This window comes from Malania oleifera, chromosome 7, assembly GCF_029873635.1.
Source record: "Malania oleifera isolate guangnan ecotype guangnan chromosome 7, ASM2987363v1, whole genome shotgun sequence".
Lineage (NCBI taxonomy): Eukaryota > Viridiplantae > Streptophyta > Magnoliopsida > Santalales > Ximeniaceae > Malania > Malania oleifera.
Genome location: NC_080423.1, coordinates 1,731,589 through 1,753,599, shown reverse-complemented (window position 1 = coordinate 1,753,599; position 22,011 = coordinate 1,731,589). Strand labels below are relative to the sequence as shown.

The 22,011-nt window shown below is 36.6% G+C and overlaps 1 protein-coding gene across 3 annotated transcripts in view; it reads right to left on the bottom strand.

Moving 5' to 3' along the window:
- The window catches only part of LOC131159996 (ferrochelatase-2, chloroplastic), a 41,337-nt gene that overhangs the window by 8,354 nt on the left and 10,972 nt on the right, over positions 1-22,011 (bottom strand). For 2 of the 3 annotated variants that reach the window (XM_058115262.1, XM_058115265.1), the window contains exons 4-7: positions 19,242-19,343; positions 11,640-11,743; positions 11,420-11,546; positions 10,384-10,536 (exon numbers count right to left, since the gene is read on the bottom strand). In XM_058115262.1, the coding sequence (XP_057971245.1) occupies positions 10,384-10,536; positions 11,420-11,546; positions 11,640-11,743; positions 19,242-19,343 (486 nt within the window). The remainder of the gene's footprint in view (positions 1-10,383; positions 10,537-11,419; positions 11,547-11,639; positions 11,744-19,241; positions 19,344-22,011) is intronic. The other variant, XM_058115264.1, reaches the window with a different exon arrangement.

The window sequence follows — 22,011 nt, the reverse complement described above, 5'->3', positions numbered from 1 at the left end:
GCCTAAAAAGGTAATCCTACAGTCTTTATGTCATTTGGTATGTTTCCCACTAATCCTTGGGTTATTGATTTTACTACCGCTAACCATATAACATGTACAACCTTTGCCCTCTAGTTTCCTAAAACTCCTCAAGTTACCCTTGTTGATGGGTTCATTATTGCTATTAAGGGGATAGGAACATTCCCACTAATCCTTGGGTTATGGATTATGCTACCACCGACCATATAACATACACAACCGACTTCTTTTTTGCCCTCCAGTATCCTAAAACTCTATCTCAAGTTACCCTTGCTGATGGGTCCAATATTGCTGCTAAGGTGATAAGAACAGTAAATCCTACTACTTCCAACACTTTTTCTTTTGTTACATACATTCCTAAATCCCCTTTCAATCTCATGTCAGTTAATAAGCTTGCAAAGTCACTAAATTATTTTGTCACTTTATTTCTAGATTTTGTGGTTATTTAGGATTTGAAGACGAGGAAGACAATTGGCATAGGACATGAGGCTCGTGGGATTTACTACTCTGAGTCGCTTTCTCCTCCCATTGCCTGCACAACTATTGCTACCCCACTTCAATCCATGGTTGCCTTGGTCATCCATCGTTGGACAAGTTGAAAAAGCAAGTTCCTACATTGAGTTCTGTATCTAATCTTGAGTGCGAGTCTTATCAATTGGGAAACATCATCGTGTTCCCTTTGCTTCCTGAGTTGACATATGGGTGGTCAGTCCTTTCATGGTTGCCCATCTCGATGTCTGGGGTCCTAGTTGTGTCACATCGTAGTTGGGGTTTTAGTACTTTGTTTCATTTGTTGATGACTACTCCAGGATGACTTAGTTGTATTAAATGATCATTCCAGATGTTTAATATCTTTTATGCCTTCTATTCTCAAATGAAGACTCAATTTGATATGCTAGTCAGGATACTTCATAGTGATACTGTTAAGTACTTCAGTATACAATTCACTACTTATATGACTAATTCTGGTATGATCCATCAGTCCTCTTGTGTCCACACTCAACAAATGGAGTAGAGAGCTGAAAAACAGACATATTCTTGAAGTCATTTGTACCCTATTGTATCAAATGAATGTCTCCAAAGTTTTTTGGAATAATGCTATGCTCACAGCTTGCTCCCTCATCAATAAAATGCCATCCTCTATCCTTGGTGGTAAAATTCCATATTCAGTTATCTTCCCCAAGGCACCTTTGTTCTCCCTTCTTTATCGTATATTTGATTGTCCTTTGTCTATCAATTAACTCCAGAAATGGATAAGTTGGATTGTTGTGTTATCAAATGTATTTTTCTGGGTTATTCTTATACTCAAAAGAGATATTAATGTTATAGTTGTACTTCACATTGTTTCTTTGTCTCTATTGATATCACCTTTTTTGAGTCTACACCATACTACTTTGATTCCTTCAGTTTTATTGACCTTGATCAGTCCCTTCCTTTGCCTCGCCTTCCAAATCTTGACCTATTATTTGTGCTCAATCCTCTTATGTCTTCATCTAGTTTGGGTCCTCATTGGTTGGATCATCCCAATTTGTAGGTATACACATGACGACTCAAGGGAGGGGAGCCTCCTCCAGCTTCTACTAGTGCACCTCTAGTTCCCTCGTTAGATTATCTTATTTCCAATGATGTTTATCCTCCTATAGCTGTTCGTAAAGGTAAACACACTTGTATCCAGCATTCAATCTCCAATACGATTTCTTGTCACCCTCTTATTGCAGTCCAAATACTAGGTGGAGGACTGCAATAGTTGAAGTGATGCGCGTGCTACATGATAGTGATACTTGGGATTTGGTATCTCTTCCTTTTGATAAGTCTATGGTTGGTTGTCGTTGGGTGTATAATGTGAAAGTTAATCTTGGTGTTGTTGTGGCTCGTTTGACAGCCCACCTAGTTGCTACATGATATACTTAGGTGTACAATTTGGATTTTTTAGACACATCCTCTTCAGTTGCTAAAATTGTCTCAGTATGTTTGTTTATCTCTTTAGTCACTACTTGTCATTGTCCTCTACATCAGTTGTGAAGCATGCTTTCCTACATGGTGATCTTTACGAGGAGGTCTATATGGAGCAACCACCTGGGATTTGTTTCTTAGGCGAAGTCAGACTCAGTGTGTTGGTTTAAGAAATCATTATATGGATTAAAACAATCTCCTAGAGTACGGTTTGGATGATTTAGTGTTGTAGTACTTGAGTTTGGCCTCTAATGGTGTGCTGTATATCACTCCGTATTTTATCGTCATACTCCATCTGGCGTGATTTTGTTTATTGTGCATGTGGATGACATCATGATCGTTGGTGACGGTGATTGAGGCATCTAGGACCTAAAGCTTTTCCTATGGAGTAAACTTCAAACCAAGGACTTGGGACCATTGAAGTACTTTTTGGGCATAGAAGTACTGAGATCTCATTTGGGAAATGTCTTATCACAGGGAAAGTATGTTCTTGATCTTTTAGATGAGACTAGGCTGTTGGGGTCCAAACTTGTTGATAGATCCCAATAGTAAGTTCGTGTGTGCTAGATGTGTGATTTTTCGCCTAACCCAAGATAGTTCCTTGTTGGAAAGTTGAACTATCTCACAGTCACTCAACCAATTGTGAGCACGTTTCTTGATTCCCCGAGAACAGGTTACTAGGATGCTGTAATTTGCATTTTGAGATATCTCAAAGGTGCACTAGGGAGAGATATCTTATATTAGGATTGGGGCCACACTCATATTCCACAACCGGGTATTATATCTTTGTTGGTGGTAATTTGGTGTCCTGGAAAAGTAAGAAACAAAATGTGGTGGCCAAGTCAAATGCCGAGTGAGAATATAGGGCTATGGCGCAAAATACATATGAACTTGTTTGGTTGAAGAACATGTTGAATGAACTGGGTTTTCCACATTCTCAGCCTATGCAGTTGATGTTTGATGATCGACCTTCTCTTCGTATTGCCTCCAACCCGGTCCTCCATGAGCAGACAAAGCACATTGAAGTTGATTGCCTTATTATTTGAGAGAAACTTGTATAGAAGCTCATTACAAGCACTCATGTGAAGTCTGAGTTTCAAGCTGATTTGTTTACTAAAGCCTTGGAAGGTGCTTGTGTGGAATTCATTTGTAACAAGCTAGGAGCATATGATATATGTGCTCCAGCTTGAGCGGGAGTATTAATGGTTATTTAGGCATTTAGCATTATTATTATTATTATTATTATTATTATTATTATTATTATGTGTTAGACTCGTGCTAGCAAGTGTGAGTTAGTTAGGGTATTATCATCATCCATTTTACCCAATTATTCAACATTTATAAACACTTTAATCCGTCCATAGCAATTCTCCAGTTAAGCCCTTGCACGCCTCTTGGAATGAAAATGTATATATATATATATATATGTATGTATGTATGTATGTATGTATGTATATGGACTTCAAAATAAACTTTAAATTTTGGCTATGAAAAAGAAAAAGGAAAAATGGCAGCACTACTTTGTAAGGATAGGAACAGAAGAATTACATTGCTATCTTGCTCAAGCTGAAAATTTTGACCTTTTATTTTTAAAATGAATAGTCCATATGTTCTTTTTAACATATTCCAAACTTTTCAAATATGATAAAAAATTCAACTTTTTTCTTAAACTTGGAGATGATGAATGATATCCAATTTTAAATATTGTTCATGTTTATTTAAAAATGTGTGTGTGTGCACATGTGTCCGTGCATGCATGTGTGTGCGCTGATTTGTATTTTAATTCACATGAATATGCGTATATATGTATATATGTTTAACATTTTTTTTAATAAGAAAAAGGAAAGAGATTTCATTAAAGATGAAAGAATGTAGGAGGAGAGTAAGACAGAAAACAAAACAAGAAGAATCTATAATTAAAATAGCTATGCTTCCTTATCTTGCTATAGATCTGAAAAAGATGTTGGGCTTTGTGGAGCCTAGTTCCGTTCGATCTAGATGATGACCCATCCTTTCTTTAATGAGAGATTTCTATTCTAAGACTTAGTCCATGGAGCGAAGGGTTGGGCTGTCGGGCCCAAGCCGTACTTGTGGGGGTTGCCCCTGGCAAAAAATTTTGGGTTCGTTTTGTAGCCCATTGCTGTGCGTAGGACATAAAATCGCTGTTATGGTGATTAGGGTTAGCTAGCTATCACACTTCGCGAGAGAGCGAGAGAGAGAGTATTGTACCGCCGCACTCTCTTTATTTTCTTCCTGATAATAGTAAAATCCTTGCAACTCCATGGACGTAGGCAAAATTGCCGAACCACGTAAATATTGTCTTGTGCATGTGATTGATTTTTCTTTAGCGTGTATTATTTCTCTATTTTGTTTTTCATAGGTTTCGGGAATTTGTTGAGAACCCAATAAAAATGTCCAGCTGGAAAAGACCAGAGTAAAGAAAAAGAAATTATGTAGATAAAAATAATGTATATATTAACATTTTAAGTATGCATTCTAAATAAAACAGGATGCAAGTTAGTTTCAAATTAATTGTTTTTTGGATTACCAAATAAATTTATTTAGAGAATGAAAAAAGATACAATATGGAAGACAGTTCCTTTTATGTTGTGCTTTGTTATAGAAAATCAATTTTTTTAAAAAAAAAAATTAGAATAAAAAAATTATTTATTGAATTTATTTAATTTCGGAAATTTTTTGGCAACGTTTACCTGCAAGCACTCACATCACACAATCCCTAGTGTATGATCTCTCTAATCCAGGCTAGACATTAATTGCTTGAGATTTGCAACCTTTTAACCACCATCATCTTCTGTCAGGCCCAAGCAATTTTCATTCTGGTAACAAGTTTATGCCCTCCTTTTTAGAAGTAATAAAAATGAGGACACAGGTGCGGGCATGACAAGATTCAAAAACACTCAAAAAAATAGTGGAGGTGGATAGTGAAGAACTTGAGGGAGAGAAAGCTAGCAACTCGGGAGGTTACTGGTGATCTAAACTTCTTCTCTGTTTCTTGATTTTTTTCCCCTTCACATTTCTTGATTCTTAGGGAGAAATTGTGGAGAGAGAGAGAGAGTCTAAGGTTTAATTCAAAATGCTTTAACAACTAATATGATCATCAGAGTGGCCCAAAACAATGCATGCATCGGGAGAAAATTTGTGTTCCTGAACTTGCAGTGTCACCCAGGAAATTTCCAGTGACTGGTCTGACTTCTGGCAGCTGCTGGCTGTTTCCTAAGGCTATAGTGTTGCTGGAAATTCTTCTATGATGATAGACATGCAACGGATTTAGGGTCTTAGGCTTCAATTTTTATGGTGGTTGTAACAATTAGGGTTAAGGTCTCAGAATCGTGCTCAAATACCATGTTGAATAATTGGGTAAAATGGAAGATCTAACCTCAATGATAGGTCTCTCCCTCTATTTACAATATATGTCAAGTACAGTACCAATGACCATAATACCCTTACTAACTCACACTAACATAGCTCTAACACATAATAACAATACTAAAATGACTAAATAACAATTAACCATAAATTTCATTCTAGGTGGGCATAGCCTCCAAACTCGTTTGGGTTTTTTGCAGGAAAAGTTTAAGTATTTGATAGTGGTTTGACCAATTAGTGCTGGAAATTTCTAAAAGTGGGTTTGATTTCTACAGGTTCGATTTTCATTCCAGAGGGATTGCAAGGGCATAGCTGGAAAATTTTTGTGGATGTATTACAAGGGTTTTTAGTGCAATAGGGGTCTAGCATCCCAAAATTGAAGGAAATACAACCTAAATGAGGATTTTTTTAATGGGGAAAAAATAATTTGAGGAAGGATGATAACTTAGAAATCATTCGTTCGTGCTTCATGCGGAAAAAAAAATGGCTATTCCAGGGGATCCGCTTCCCAAGCTGATGGCAAAAATTAGCCCGTGTTCAGCTGTCTTGATCGGTAGAAAGAAGGACGTGGCAGCCCTAGAGAATTTAGGGTTAGCTAGGGGTGAATTCAGTTCGGTGCGGTTCGGTTTTAGCCAATATCAAACACCGAACTGCAAAATTCAGTTTCTTAAATTACTGAACAGTAACTGAACCGAAACCAACAGTTTTCACTCTAATCAATTTAGTGGTTCTATGGTTGTTCGGATAATTAACCAATAATTCGAAGCCTCCAAAATTCTTGGCCTCAAGTTATGAAATATCTAAATTTCAAGGACTCAACCACAACATGGGGAGTCTAAATTGGGTCAAGAGCACTAAATACACGCCTGGAACATTGGGAAGACTCAACCGCATGATGGGAATCTAATGTGTGCCAGGCGCATTAAATGCAAGCCTAGCCAGCAGCCAGAGTGGTGGTCAAGGGGAAGGGGACAACCTATATTTATAGACGTGGGAGAAACTTCATATCTCTACCATATCTGATGAGGGACAAGAATGGATGGGGAGCAATGAGCAAGCCATTCAACATGTGTGTGGATTTCCTACTCTTGTTGTCACACATTGAAAATTTGTGAAGGAGGGTTGTCTCCCTAGCTCTATAAAAGCTAACTGTTTCTCTCTTCCTTCTGATTTCCACTACAATTAAAATTTAAAGAAAGACTAAGAAAATGAAGATGTAATTATTTTGTTCAAAATGGAATTTACCTAGAAATTATTAGTTAAAGACTATCAATGAAGCTAAACATAGAGCTTAAGATACATTATATACTAAGCTAGATACAAAAGAAGGAGAAAAAGACATTTATAGACTTGCTAGAGCTAAAGAAAGAAAATGCAAAGATTTAGGTTTCGTAAAATGTATAAAGGACGAGAATGATAATGTCTTAATTAGAGAAGTAGACATAAAAGAAAGGTGGGGGAGATACTTTGACAAGTTGTTCAATGCAAATCAAAATGAAAGATTGAACTTGGAAGTAGAAGAGAAGATTAAAAATAGGAGATTTATTCGCAAAATTAGAGTCATTGAAGTTAATATGACATTAAAAAAGATGAAAAGTGAGAAATCTATAGGACCAGATAAAATACCAATTGAAGTTGGGAAATGTTTAAGAGATAAAGGAATTATTTGGTTAACTAATCTATTCAATAATATTATAAAAACCAAGAAAATGCCAGAATAATGGAGGAAAAGTATGTTAGTACCTCTATATAAAACAAAGGCAACATTCAAAACTGTAATAGCTATCGTGGAATTAAGATTATGAGCCATTAGTACCTCTGTATAAAACAAAGACGACATTCAAAGCTATAATAACTATCGTGCAATTAAGACTATGAGTCATACAATGAAATTATGAGAAAGAGTAATTAAACATAGAATAAGATTAGAAACAAAGATTTCAAAAAATCAATTTGATTTTATGCCTAGGAGATCAACAATAGAAGTTATTTATCTTTTAAGAAGTTTAGTGGAAAAATTTAGGAAAAAAAAGGAGGACTTGCATATGGCTTTATTGATCTAGAGAAAGCTTATGATAGAGTACCTAGGAAAGTGCTTTGGTGGGTATTAGAAAAGAAGGGCAATAGATATACGGAAGTCATTAAGGATATGTATGATAGAGTAGTGACTAGCGTCGGGACCATAGGAGGAGAGTCTAGAGAGTTCCCAATCTCAATAGGTGTTCATCAAGGTTCTACTTTGAGTCCTTATCTTTTTACTTTAGTAATTGATGAAATTACTAGGAATACCCAAGATGAGATCCCTTGGGTATGTTGTTTGCAGATAATATCGTGTTGATTGATGATGGTAGAAGGGGAGAGGAATCTAAGCTAGAACTTTGGAGAGCCGCATTAAAGTCTAAAGGATTTAGGACAGGTAGGAATGAGACTGAATATATGAAATTTAATTTCAGTAATGTAAGGAGTAGCAATAGAGAGAAGATTAAACTAGATAATCAAGAGATTAACAGCACTGATAGACTTAGATATCTTGGATCTATTATGCAAGGTAAAGGGGAAATTGAAGATGTAGTACACAAAATTAAGACAGGATGGGTAAAATGGAGGGGTGCGTCAGGCGTGTTGTGTGATCGTAGAATACCCTTAAACTTAAAAGGAAAGTTTTATAAGAAAGCTATAAGGCCAGCTATACTTTATGGTTCAAAATGTTGGGCAACTAAGAAATAACATATACAAAGAATGAAAGTTGCTAAGATGCGTATGTTAAGATGGATGAGTGATTATACATTAAAAGATAAAGTAATAAATGAACATATACGCAAAAATTGAGGCATAGCATCAGTTGAAAACAAGACAAGGGAGGGGCGACTTAGATGGTTTGGGTATTTAAAACGCAGGCCTAATAGAGTACCTGTGAAGAGGAGTGAGTTAGTTATGGTTACTGGCATGAAAAGGCGTAGGGGTAGACCTAAAATTACTTGGAATGAGGTAGTAAAGAAGGATTTAATAGCTCTTAATCTAATAAAGGAAAATGCTCTGGGTTGGGTGAATTGGTGAAAAAGGATCCATGTAGTCAACCCCACCTAGTGGGACTTAAGGCTTGCTGTTGTTGTTGTTGTATTGCATGACAGTATTAATCAGTTTTTTGGTTTTCCGGTTTGGTTTTGAGTTGGAAACTGAAACCAAACTGGAAACCAAAATTTTCTATTTTCAAGAACTGAAACCGAAAACAAAAACCAAAAGACTAAACCAAAACTTATTTCGGTCCAGTTTCGGGTTGATTTTCGGTTTTTCAGTAAATTTTGTACACCCTTAGGGTTAGCTGGTTTGAAGGGAAAAAGGGAAGAGAAGGGCTCGCATCGGCTCAGGCATGGGTGGCCACCCACTGCTAACCAGTGATGGATCATATAGGACTTGGTTACTAAAAGACGGTCCAGGTGTAAGGATGATTTTGGACTTGGGCTGTGTACAAAATCCTAACATAAAATGCACCAACTGGTGTGGGCTTAAGGAATTTGGGCCAGGTTTTAGGCATTCAAAAAGAATCAGATATGTTTAATGGGCAGCTTCAGTTAGCCCAGCGCATCCAGGCCCAAAGTTTACCCTGCCCATTATGTCCAATTGTGATTAGGCCCAACATATGATATGAATAAGCCATTAAATCAGGCCCAAAATATAATTAAACCTCAGATTCAAAAGTTAGAGTCAAATAGGGTGGTCCCTCAGGCTTTGCAGACAAATGGTAAATTCAATCTTCGAGAAGTTCTTCTGCAATTGGAAGAGGGCAGTTTTGAAGGTGGACTAATGATCAAAAGAGGGATTCAGCTGAAAAGGGTAAGGAGAAAAAGTAATGGAGAGATATGTTGGAAGATGAAAGTGATGTCGCACGTGAGTTTGCATGTGATGACAGTTTGTTAATGGATGAATTTCAGGAACAGTGTGGGTATGTGTGTGATGCATCTTATTTACTTGGGGACCTATCATATGTGCCTCCTCCTCTGATGGAGGGTTTGAAGGGAATTCCTATCTTCGAGGAAGATGGACTGGATAAAGAGAAGCAATTCAGATAGGGTCTCACCTATTCCTTAGGTAGGAGCCCCAACTAATGGATAAGATGGGGCTATGGATGTCTGATCCTGGAACAAATGAAGTTCTCCTGAATGGTGGTACAAGGAAGATGAAGAAGTGACAGCAGAATCACCTGAAATGTTCAGTAAATTACAGTGGCAGGAGTTTAAAAAGGGGTTTTCTTAACTAGATTATGGTTGTCATTTTTTATTTTTTCATTATTTTATTTCTTCTTTTTTGGACTGTTTTTTTCTTTCTGAGGATCTTTTGTCCTCTACTAGGTTGTAATTATTTCTAATCTTCTTCCTTAATATATTTTTTTCTATCAAAAAAAAAATATATATATATATATATATAACCATTTTTCTTCTTGTTTTTTATGCTTCTTTTGATGCTAAGAAAAATTATAAGTAAAAAATTTAAGATATATAATCACCATTCAGCTGGATTTGCAAATTCAAAGTTGTCAAAGCTAAATATGCAGGAAATGAAAATTTTTTTCCAAATATTTCCTAAAACATTCAAATTCTAAGCCGCCATCATCATTTTAAGAAAACGAAAAGAGAAAAGGGAGGTAGATCTTGATCAATATTTTATAAGTTTTACACACAAGGGCCCTTTGTGTTATTATCTCATGTAATAGCTTAACAGGCTATCTTAACTTCATAAGAAATTTATTTATATATACATATATATTAATAGAATACATAGAGACATTTAAGGAGAGGGAGCACATGTTTTCATGCATCTCTAAACAACTACATTTTCAACAAAAAAAAAAATCCCATTTTCCAACTAGCAAAAATTAAAGCATGTCTTGATTGAGACTTCACTTTAATACCGTTAACCCAACTTTCCAAGCTCTCCATTATCCTCTTTTAAGGTAGTACTATACTACTATCAAACTTCTGCAGTAAACTAGAGACAATGACAAACAAGACTGGAAGCAGTCCGCACCTGATAGGCAAGTGTATATGTATTTGCTATCCTTCTCTTTTCTAACTCTTCCATTATCAAGTCCACACATTCCTCCATCTCAGCCTTGTACGGATCACCAGCTTCTTCCACATATGTAAGTGGAACACCATGAGCAGTAAAAAATATCAAAACCTAAATGCAGAGTCTTGATTTAGTCAGCTAACAACACAAAAGAATAGGATTATCTACGAAACTCTTAAGCTAGGACTTCTTAAGATGCAAATGAAATAAGAACTTCTAAAGGAGCAAAAGAAAAATAGAACAAGAAGAATCTGAGGCTGTCAATTGCACACCAAGCAAGCAGTGCACAACAAGCGTTACACCCATTCAACAAAGGTAAGCATTTATATGCTCTTTTCTGAACACCCATTCAATGAAGGTAAGCATTTATATGCTGTTTTCCAGAATATCTATATATAGACCTCTACAAAACATACACCTGAAAATGCTAAAGTCTATACCATATTTCATACAACATATCAAGACATCTAAATTAATATCAAGCATAGAAATTAAGGCAAGGCGACTGCCCCATGGATTAGTTGGGCACTGGAAGCCCTATTGTTAAAGAAAAAAGTATCAAGCATAGGTATTTTCACCCATTTAAAATAAAAATAAAAGCTAAACAAATACAGAAATGGTTATTGAATCACTATTAGCAACCTCAAAACGCTATAAAACATAGTGTTGTTTGTATAGTCTACATAAACAAAGGAAAAAAAGCCTAGTGAATCTGATTGAGATCATCTTTTTAATGCTAGATAACAAATCACTTGGGAATATCTTATGCAATCCACTCATGAATACCTCAGGGTGGTAAAGAGGAGAGAAATGCATTAATATCTAATAGATGTTAATTACTATAAGAAAATATATTTTTAATTATTGATGCAAATGAAAAATTAAGAGGCTATGCTCTATTACAGTAACTTTTAAGGACGCAATGAAAGAAGGTGTGAGCTATAATAATTCCAGCTATTCTGTATGTTTTGCCACATACAATTTAAAGCAGTACCTCCTTGGGGCAGTCAAAATTTTCTAACTCCTTTTGAATTAAATCTGCCATGGCCTTTATATATCCTTCTCGCTGGTACCAGGAAGGTATTACTGTGTGCTGCATGTTCACTAGATATTCATCCTCCCTAGTAATCCAACCAAACATTTTGCCAGAAAATTGTGATGTTACGCTACAATTTTGGAACATCATAATATGCAAACTTAAGTTCATTCATCACCGGAATATGCTCTCCAGCAAACGAAGACTTGAACCACTAGTTGATATGGAGAATTGCGGATAAAGTGGAAGCACCACAAGCTTTGTAATTCCATCTCTTTTTATCTGCAATATACCAAAAGGGGCAAAGAAAACAGAGATCCATGAAGTTCAAGTTTCATAAGGAATTTGACAGTACAACTTGCCGAAATCAAATCAAAACAAGCATATAGATTACAACCAAAAAGGAATCAGAATCCTATTGTAAAATGATGCAAAGCAGGATAAACATAGCACCATATTGAACCAACAATTGCAAAACAAATAGGAACCAATGTTAGCATTGAAACAATAGAACTAAGGAAGGCACTACACACTCATGAATTTATTTTATACTGGACAAGAACATATAAATTATATAATTGAATGATTTCTTATAAACACGCATGTGTGTGGATGTGTATATGCTTAAGCGGAGCAATAACAACTATGCTAAAAGGTAAAGTCCAGGATACCATGTCATAATTAATAAAAAAAAAGAATAAAATGGATAGCTTTTCTCTTTCCTCAAAATTTGAATATGAAAAGAGAAAAAAAAATGTGGAATGAAAATGGAGCGTCAAGTGATGATCATTGGAGTTTTAGTTTGATTCCTACCATTTTATAATTCTTGTGGTTCTATCTATGCCAATTGAATAAACATTGAGGACATTCTAGAATGTCATTTTGACATCATGCCAAAGGCTAACAGAATAGATTTGCAATAGATAAACAATGAGATGATACTCAATCTATGTGGGTGTCCAATACATTGCATTGCAAAAAATAGTAATGGAAAATTTAACATCATCTGGTTAAGTAAATAGTTAAAGAAAGAAAATTCTCATGCCGCAGTAGAAGATGATGAGCTAAAGGAAGAAGACGTCTTAGCATTACCAAAGTAACGTTTTAGGTCAAGAAAATGTAAAGGAAAGAAGGCAGAAGTAGGTTTCGAAAAATAAAGGGAAAAAAACAGAACATGGATTAATTAGATAACATAATACAGAACACATAATTGTGTTAAGCAAACTTTCTCAAAATCGAATCTTGTTTGGGCACAAGGGATGCTAGTTTGTAGAATCTTGGAAAGTTGTAGCAAAAGCCCAACCATTAACTGAAACTCAATTTTGCATAAAATCATGTTTGCAAAAACTTTCTGATTCACAGAACAATAAAAAGCATCAAATTAAGCTAAAAATGGAACTAAACAAAAATAAAAGCTCCAGGGGTACTAGAAACCCTATAAAATTACAAACTCGTTGAAATAAGAATTCAATAACTTCATACATTCCAAGTAAGACTCATCTAAAACCAAATAACAGCAGCACCACAACTAAAGCAACCTTGTTTGAAATTACCAAAATTAACCCACCCTGATAGGCAAGAACTCAAGAAATCTTTAAGAATTGTACAACTAAAGCAAATGAACCAAAAAACTCACATTTCTTTCCAAACAAAAACTGTTCACCAGTTAACAAGGAATTCCACAAATTTTAGAGTTCAAAATTTTCATCTTATAACCAAGCGATGGCCACCAATTTAGGAAGCCAACACTTAAAAAAACATTTTTCGGCTATTTACAACATCATTTGCATGGGAGCATATTATATGCATCTGTGCTACCATCATCATTACATATGTTCATTTCATTATCAGATTTTACAAGTAAATATGAAATTTTATCATAAGACTAGGTCAACATCTGCAATGCTGCTCGATGACGCCCCCGATTCCCTTTGCCATCTCCATTCGTCAACAACAAAGGCAGTTCTCTTCTCGTGTTTTGACCTAAACAAGAGACCCCATTCAACCATGCATTCTCTCTCACTTGAGCAGTTAGCTTCTTGTCCTCTCGCCATAAGCCCTAGCTCAAATCCCCTCCCCATCTTTCCCCTGGCTGAACCTCCTTCTTCTTTTCTCCTCAGCCATATCTTCATTGTCATTCATCACACACTGGGTCATCTTCTCCGACTCTTTCCTCGACCTTTCTTTCTGTTTTTTGTGCTCACAAGCTTTCTCCTGGTCGAAGCTACCCTCTAAGACTGGTTCGCAAGCTTCTTTTTGCTCTTCTGGTGCTCACATGCTTCCTCCTATTCAAAGCTACCCTCCACAACAAGCTCTGGTTTGTAAACTTCATTTTCTAGTGACTGCAAACTCCCCTAGTTCAAATTTGGCCTCTAATTGTTCACTGGAAGGCCTTTTTCTATCGTGGACCTTCCACTCCCTTGAAGGCTTGGCTCTGTTTGTTCGCCAACTGCCTTGCCAAGATGCCAAGGGATGGGAAGCGTATTGTGGCCTTTCGACCTAGTCATTAAAAGGGGAAGTTCTGACTTCCTCAGAATCATGGAATATCACAGGGGAAGAAGAATCTCCATCTTCCTAGAGATGGTAGAATTCATATGGTTCCCCAAATTTAGGGAGGAATTTTGGGCTTTGAAAAAAGCTATACCCTAGGCAACTTCTTAGTTTCGTAAAACAAGGAACAAGGATAGAACCCTCGATTTGCAGCTGAACTCGAACAAATTTGGAACTACCTTGCCCTTATGGAGACCAACAGTGGTGATTGGAGAACCCTTGCATTTCCCAGGGGGTATGAATCCAAGGGATGGATGAGGATCTCCTCCTGGGCAGCCAAGCTAGGCCTCCGTCTTTTTCCTCCCACAAAGAAAGGTTCAACTTCTTTGATTGTTCAGTAGGAGGAGGAGAAGCCTACGGCCTCCCCAGTGGATATGAACCCATACCTCAACAGATCAGCTGCCTTTGTGCCCTTACCCTCATTGTGGAAAGCCTTCGATTCTATTGCTAAGTGGTGGCTTGACACCCAACTCATATAGGTGGTGGGGAAGACAAGTAATCTTATGCGATCCTTCTCGATTCTTGAGGGGGAGAAGAGCAGTGCTACAGACAGCTCTTTTGATTTCCCCAAGCAAGATAAAGGCAGGCTCGAAGGGGAGCCTAGGTGCAACAGTGAAGTTGTCACCATGTGACCTGGAGGTCACAGGTTCGAGGCGTGGAAGCAGTCTCTTACAAAAAGGTAATGTAAGGCTGCATACTATAGACCCATCATGGTCCGGCCCTTCCCCTAACCCCGCATATGCAGAAGCTTTGTGCACTGGGCTGCGCCTTTTTTCTTAAGGGTGAAGGCAGGACCAAAGCTTTTATCTCATTTGAGGATGTGCGAGTGGACCTTAACTTGGGCCTTGGAACTACAAATATGGGGAGTTTCTTCGGCCTTTCTATCTCACTTTACTACTCAAAAGTCCAAACCCAACTCTTTTTCTCTCTTTAAGCTACATTTTGGTCCTTCTAAAGCAGCCAAAAGGTTAGTCAACTTTGGGAAGGCTGTCCCCCTTCAGAATCTCCCCTCTCAGGCAGCTAAAACTCAAAAGGTGGCTCTTCTAGAGCAAGAACCGCCTAATCGCAAACTGATACTAAAAGACTAGCTCTTGTTCCAGCCCCTAGCACTGGCTATGACACTTAAGTGTTTCAATCCCAACTATGTGGATTTGATTGATAGGCCCAATTTTGATACTTCGAATGACTTAGAATCGGACGGCACCCAATTCAAGAATCAGGTATCTGTTTGGGTTCTTCGGAAGTTGAAATCAGTAAGTGAAACCATAGGCGTGTCCTTCAAAGGGTTTGAGGACAGAGCCTTACAATTATTTAAGGATTTGAAAAAAAAAAAAAAAAAGAGAAGAGAGGAAATGGGAAGTAATCGCAAAAAACCATCGGCAGTATCAGAAAGTTGGGTACCAAGAGGGAATTAAAGCGCTTGGAATGCACAGTGAACTATGGAAAAACAGCAGGATGCTCAGAAATGGCAGAGGCATGCAGTAGTTGGAGCCCTTGTATTAAATCATGTTAAGAAAAATCATTTCCTAGAACGTGAGGGGTCTTAACGACAATTCCAAAAGAAGTGTAACTAAATCCTTTCTTAGGGATTGGAGGGGCCATGCAAGAAACTAAAGTGGAGACAGTGGAGCAGCTCTTGATCAATGATCTTTGGGGTCAAGAAGCTTTTGATTGGATATCCCTTTGAGTAGTAGGCAGCTCAGGGGGTATTCTTGTCTGGTTGAAGCCCAGTGTTGTGGAATTGCTACACCACTAACTCCTGTCTCCTGTTTGTTGAAAAGCATGAATAAAAACTTTCAGTGGATTTTCGCAGGGGTTTATGGTTGGAAAGGCATTAGAACCACCAAGGAGAAGCAAAAGGCTTTGAACCTCATCCCTCTCACCATCTTTTGGTGTTCTTGGAAAGAAGAAATAAGAGAGCCTTTAAAGATAAAACTACTCCACTTTAGACTTGCAAAGATCAGTGTATTGCTGCTGTTTCGAGCTGGCTTAGTGGGAAAATTGTTAATGATCATAATGTAAACCTTGATGTTGGGTTGATGTTTTGTACCACGAGTTGGCATCCCCTTGATGCCCTTGCTAATAAAAGTTTTGCTTTACTAATTAAAAAAAAAAACTAGGTCAACCGAAGGTACAAGGCTCACTGAAACTTTCACTTAAATGCATGCACTTTTGCCCACCATTAACAGCATCATGTACAACACTTTAATTGACTAAATTTGACTGCATTTCTAGTAGCCTCAAAATCCTACACTTATGTCAGTAGAAAAATTACATTAGTAAAGTTGCATTTTTTTGTAAAAAAATAAACAAGGTACAAAAAGATAAACAAAATCAAGAATGCCCAACATTTTTCACCAAATAAATCTCCATGTTAAGGGGCTCCAAAGAATTTCTTCATACTAACACCCTTAAGGAACAGACACACACAAAAACACACACTTTCTCTAAAGAAATTTCATAATCTTCAAATACCCAATGAATGGTTAACAATAAAAGTATATCAATTATAGGATATACAAGTATGTTTCCCATCTAAAAACTGAACAGTACGAAGCCTCATTGCATCAATAGAAAAGAATAACAGAGAACATTCAGTGTAAAGGAAGGAATCGTAAAGAATTCATGCATCATGACTTCAGCAAACTAGACCAACTTCAACTTAAAATGAGAGAAGAAAAAAGGCCTAACCAATCAAGCAGCAAACGCCACATCAAAGCTTCAGGAATTAATCTATCATAAAATATATTTCAGTCTCTTTTTCATCTGCTCCCCCACATTTATGGTTATGTAACTAAGCCCCTTTAACTAACAACTCATGCCAAGAGGGAACTATGCAACAATTGATTGACATCCAATTGAGCTTACGACCATTCTCAAGTAACTCATCAAAATACTATCTGACTTTGACCTATTGTTTTCAAGTCCAATCCACAAGGTTCATGAAATCTGCTGAGCTCTTAATATCTATTCCTTCCAATAAACTAGCTGACCTTCTTCAGCCAACTTTTATCTGAATTTGGTTTCCGAATTGATAGTTATTTTTAAAACCTGGCAGATGCAGTGCTTTAGCACAGGAGCAATGTTTTACTGCAAGGAAGTGTCACATATACAGGGCATAGAAGACTTACATATAGAAGTATAAATGGCTCCAACAAATTCACCAAAATATCAAGACGCAATCATCATTATTAGTGATATAATGATGGAAAGCAAACTAGTTTAGGACGCAATATCAAGATGCAATCAACAAATTCACACATTTCTCGACAGATCATATCCTGACAAAGTGAACTAGTTTAAAACCCGAAAAACAACATTTATGTTTTTACTGCTTTTATTTTTACATGATTACCTTTCATTCACAATGAGGAAAAGACTAAAAAAATATAAGATTTATTCGCAAAATTAGAGTTAATGAAGTAAGTTTGCACTAAAAAAGATGAAAAATTGAAAAGCTATAGGACCGGATAACATCCCAATTGAACTTTGGAAATGCTTAGGTGATTACGAAATCATATGGTTAACTAATTTATTTAACACAACAATAAAAACTAAAAAAATGTCAGATGAATGGAGGAAGAGCACTTTAATACATATATATAAAAATAAAGAAAATATTCAAAATTGTAATAACTATCGTGGAATTAAACCTACGAGTCCTATGATGAAACTATGGGAAAGAGTAGTTGAACAAAGATTAAGGATAGAAACGAAGGTATCAGAAAATCAATTTGGTTTTATGCCTGAGAGATCTACCACAGAAGCTATATATCTTTTAAGAAGATTAACTTGCATATGGTATTTATTGACCTAGAGCAAGCATATGATAGGATACCTAGGAAAGTTCTATGGTGGGTTTTAGGAAAAAAGGGCGTATGTAGTAGGCGTACTAATGTCATTAAGGATATGTACGATGGAGTAATGACTAGTGTAAGGATTATAGATGGAGAAACTAGAGAATTTCCAATCACCATAGGTGTACATCAAGGATCTACTTTGAGCTCTTATGTTTTTGCTTTAGTGACGGACCAACTGACTAAGAGCATTCAAAATGAGGTTTCGTGGCGTATGTTGTTTGCAGATGATATTGCATTGATTGATGAAACTAAGGGCAGAGTAGAGGCTAAGTTAGAATTATGGAGAGAAGCTTTGGAATCTAGAAGCTTTAGGATAAGTAGAAATAAGACAAAATATATGAAATGTAATTTCAGTAATGGTAGAAAGAATATTGAACAAATTTAAACTTAATGATGAAGAAATAAATAGTACTTGTAGATTTCGATACCTTGGATCTATTATGCAAACTGAAAGAGAAATTAAAGATGATGTAATACATAAAGTTAAAGCAAATTTGGTAAAATGGAGAAGTGCTTAAAGTATGCTTTGTGATTGTAGAATACCCTTAAAATTAAAAGGGAAGTTTTATAGGACGGCTATAAGACCAGCTATTCTATATGGATCAGAATGTTGGGCAACAAAGAAACAGAATATCCAAAAAGTAAAAGTTGTCGAGATGAGAATGCTTAGATGGAAAGAATGAACATATTTGCGGCAAGTTAAGTGTAGCTCCTACAAAAGATAAGGGTGAGACGACTTGGATGGTTTGGAGAATTGCAACATAGGCCACATAGTGTGCCAGTGAGGAAGAGGGAGTTAATTACTGTGGGGAGGCAGTAGAAGGAATAATGGTAGACCAAAAATAACTTAAAATGAGATATTAAGGATTTAAAAACCCTGAATTTGTCAAAAGAAAAAGTCCATGATCACATAAATTCGCAGAAAAGGATTCGTATAGCCAAGCCCACCTAATGGGACTTGAGGCTTGGTTTTGTTGTTGTACCTTCCATTCCCTGCCTACATTAGCTAAAAAAGAGGAGAAAATAGAACTTTTGATCTTATGTTGCCTTCACAAAACCATTCTTCACTCTTGAATGAGTATAGTTTCAGCCATCAAGAAGAAGCAAAAGCCACAGAACACTCATTCACTAAGGTGGTACTTATTTTTCGTTGTGTTTTTTAAGATTCAAAAGTTGGCTTTTTAGTAATTTGTGCAACTATTATCATTTTTTTAAGTTAATTTTTTTCTTTTGAAGTTGCACATTTACAACAAATTGTGTTGCCTTACATCTTAACATGCCTGGCAAAAGGTCAAAAGGAAAACAAAGTCATCATGAGTCTTCGCAGTCAACGGCAACATCAGAAGCCAACCTCACAGCTGATTAGATACCTGTTCAATAGCTTCTTCGGTGAATGGATGCCAATAACGCATACCAACATAGACCTTCGCTGGCACATTCTTTGCACACAGAGACTTCCTCAACTCTTCAGCCTGAATACATAAAGATATCAAAATCTAGAGGGCAGTTCAAAGGATAGAAAGTCTGACAAAGTAAGAAAATTTTAAAATTAGAACCTTAAAACCAAACCAAAGTGTGCACATATCGTCTTAGTTTGTGCATGTGTGTGTAATATATATCGCCTTAATATGGGGAAGCTTTCCCAACCAACAGATAATATTCTGTTCTTTGATAAAAGAATGATCTAGCAGTTGCAAAAATTAGTAGTCCTCAATAGCAGTTTTTACTTTGGTTTCCTATTTACAATCTAAACACAAATTCTTGTAAGTGATCAACCATCTTTATGTACTTCTGCAAGACATCAAACGTTCAGCAGCCATAGTCAAAATCACTAAAATAACAATATAGCTTGAACACTTTTAACAGGAAATGCAATGGCTATTGTGAAATAAGTGCAAAGGTGCAGCACCATTCAAGTAGTGATAGAATTGTTGGTATGGGTAACCACAATAGGGGAGGTGAAAGTGGTGCAACAGGTGCAGGCAGGTTATAGTGGTGTTGGTCCCAATGGTGATGGTTGCTGGTGTGCTGCTGATGGTGGTGATAGTAGTAGCAGTAACAGTGGTGATGATGCAGTGTGGTACTCACAATTTTGGTGCATATAAGGCAGCACTAGTACGGCGATGACAACAAAAGCAGGGAGATGACACCAATGGCAATGGCATGGTGACTGCAAGTCTGTAACATGGTTAGGGGACCAACAACAATGGTGGCTTCGAGTTTGTTTCTGGTGAGTAAGCCAGTGCAGATACAAAAAGCTGGCACAAATTTTATTTGTAAAGACCCTATGGCTTAATTGATATTAAACTTATTTGAACTGCATGATTTGCGTGGTTAGTACTATTCTTGTATGATAAGTATGGATTAGTTTATACTAGAGAAAAAGAGGTGAATGGATGAAACTTAATTATAAAAAATGATGTCTAAATAGAATACAGTAAATCTAGGGCCTCAAAAAAATGGGGGACAACTAGAATATGAGCCAATCAAAATTCCACCTCCAGCTTAAATTTCCCCAGCTGTTAATTTCTGTTTGAAACACTGCCGGTACAACAATTTTTAGTTGCTGGAGACCCTAACAGAGAGAGAGATTAACAGGAGAGAGAAACAAAGAAAGTCAAGAGAATTCTGGAAATTTTCAGAAATATATGAAAACAAATCTATAAAGCTTGGAGAAGCTGATAACCAAGTATGTTACTGTAATTTCTTTCCTTTACAACAGATTTTCTATTTTTTTGAATTTTAATTAAGTAAAAGTTTTCTTATTCGAGCCCATGGAAGTTTTTATCTCAGATTTATGATAATTTCCTCCCCAAGGTCCAGTATTCAGTGGGTAATGGGGAGCAAATCCCTTTTTGAGAAGAACATTGGGTGGGGGATAGACCTTTGTCTACTACTCCCTCGTCTTTTTTTGTTTATCAAAATCTCCATGATACTCCTATTTCCGCTTTTTTTTCATACAAGGAGGAAATCTTGGAATTTCCACTTTGGAACAGATCTCAGTGAGAGAGAGATTAATGAGCAAGCCCATTTGACTTGGCCGCTTGATTCTTTTCATAATCCTCTACGGAGATACAAAAGGGCCTGGAGCTTAAATACTTCTGGGGAATTCTCGTGCAAATCATTTTCCTCTTATTTGACTTGTGTCCCTACTGCAGATAAATTTGCTTTGTATCCATTGATTTGGAACCCCCAAAGCCCCCTCAAAAATAAAAGTTTTCATTTGCACTGTGGTACTTGGAAAAATTAATACCAATGATTTTCTTTAGAAGAGAAGACCCAATAAAGTCGTGTCTCAGGATATCTGTGTCTTTTGCTTGAGGAGTGGAGAGACTTGCACACATTTGTTTCTTTATGGTCCTTACACGTTAGCTCGTTGGAATGAATTATTTGCTATATTAGATGAGAGCTGGGTGTGTCCATCCACATTGAGACATTCGGAACCATCACATTTAGAGGCTTTGGTAAAGGAAAGAATAGGAAAGCTCTATAGCGATGCTCCATTATGGCTATAATTTGGTTTGTTTGGATGGAAAGGAATGCTAGTATTTTCAAAGGAGTGAGTTGCTACTAATTTGCTTTGGAGTAGGGTGACTTATCTTTCATCTTTGTGGGTGTTAGCAAATGATCTTTTTTTGCCACCTCCTTGGAAGACATGCAGCAGGACATATTGGCTGTCTTGCATTAATTTTTTTTTTTGGGGGCGTAGAATGGGAAATCTGTAATTATTTACTTTTCATGTAAAGGGAGGATTTTATTCTCCCTGTTTTCTTTTTTGCTTTTTCCTGTAAATTCTGCCCTCTCTAATAAAACTTCTTTGTTTATCAAAAAAAAAAATTAAAATAAGAGTGTTGGAAGCTGTTAGTTTTAGTGTTTCTATAACAGCTTATCTTGGAACTTTAAATTCTTGGAATTCAATTGAACTAGTGTAGAACAAGGTTTGTAAATTGTAGTAAAACTGATTTGTAAATTATTTTATCCATAATCAAGACCAGATGAAATCATGACCAGCTGTGAATAATTAGAACAGTGTACAGTATATGTGTTTTTAAAATTTTATCTTGGTGCTTCAAATTCTTGGAATTCAATTAAACCGGTGTGTTTAGAGCAAGGCTTGTGAATGGTAGTAAAACTGATTAG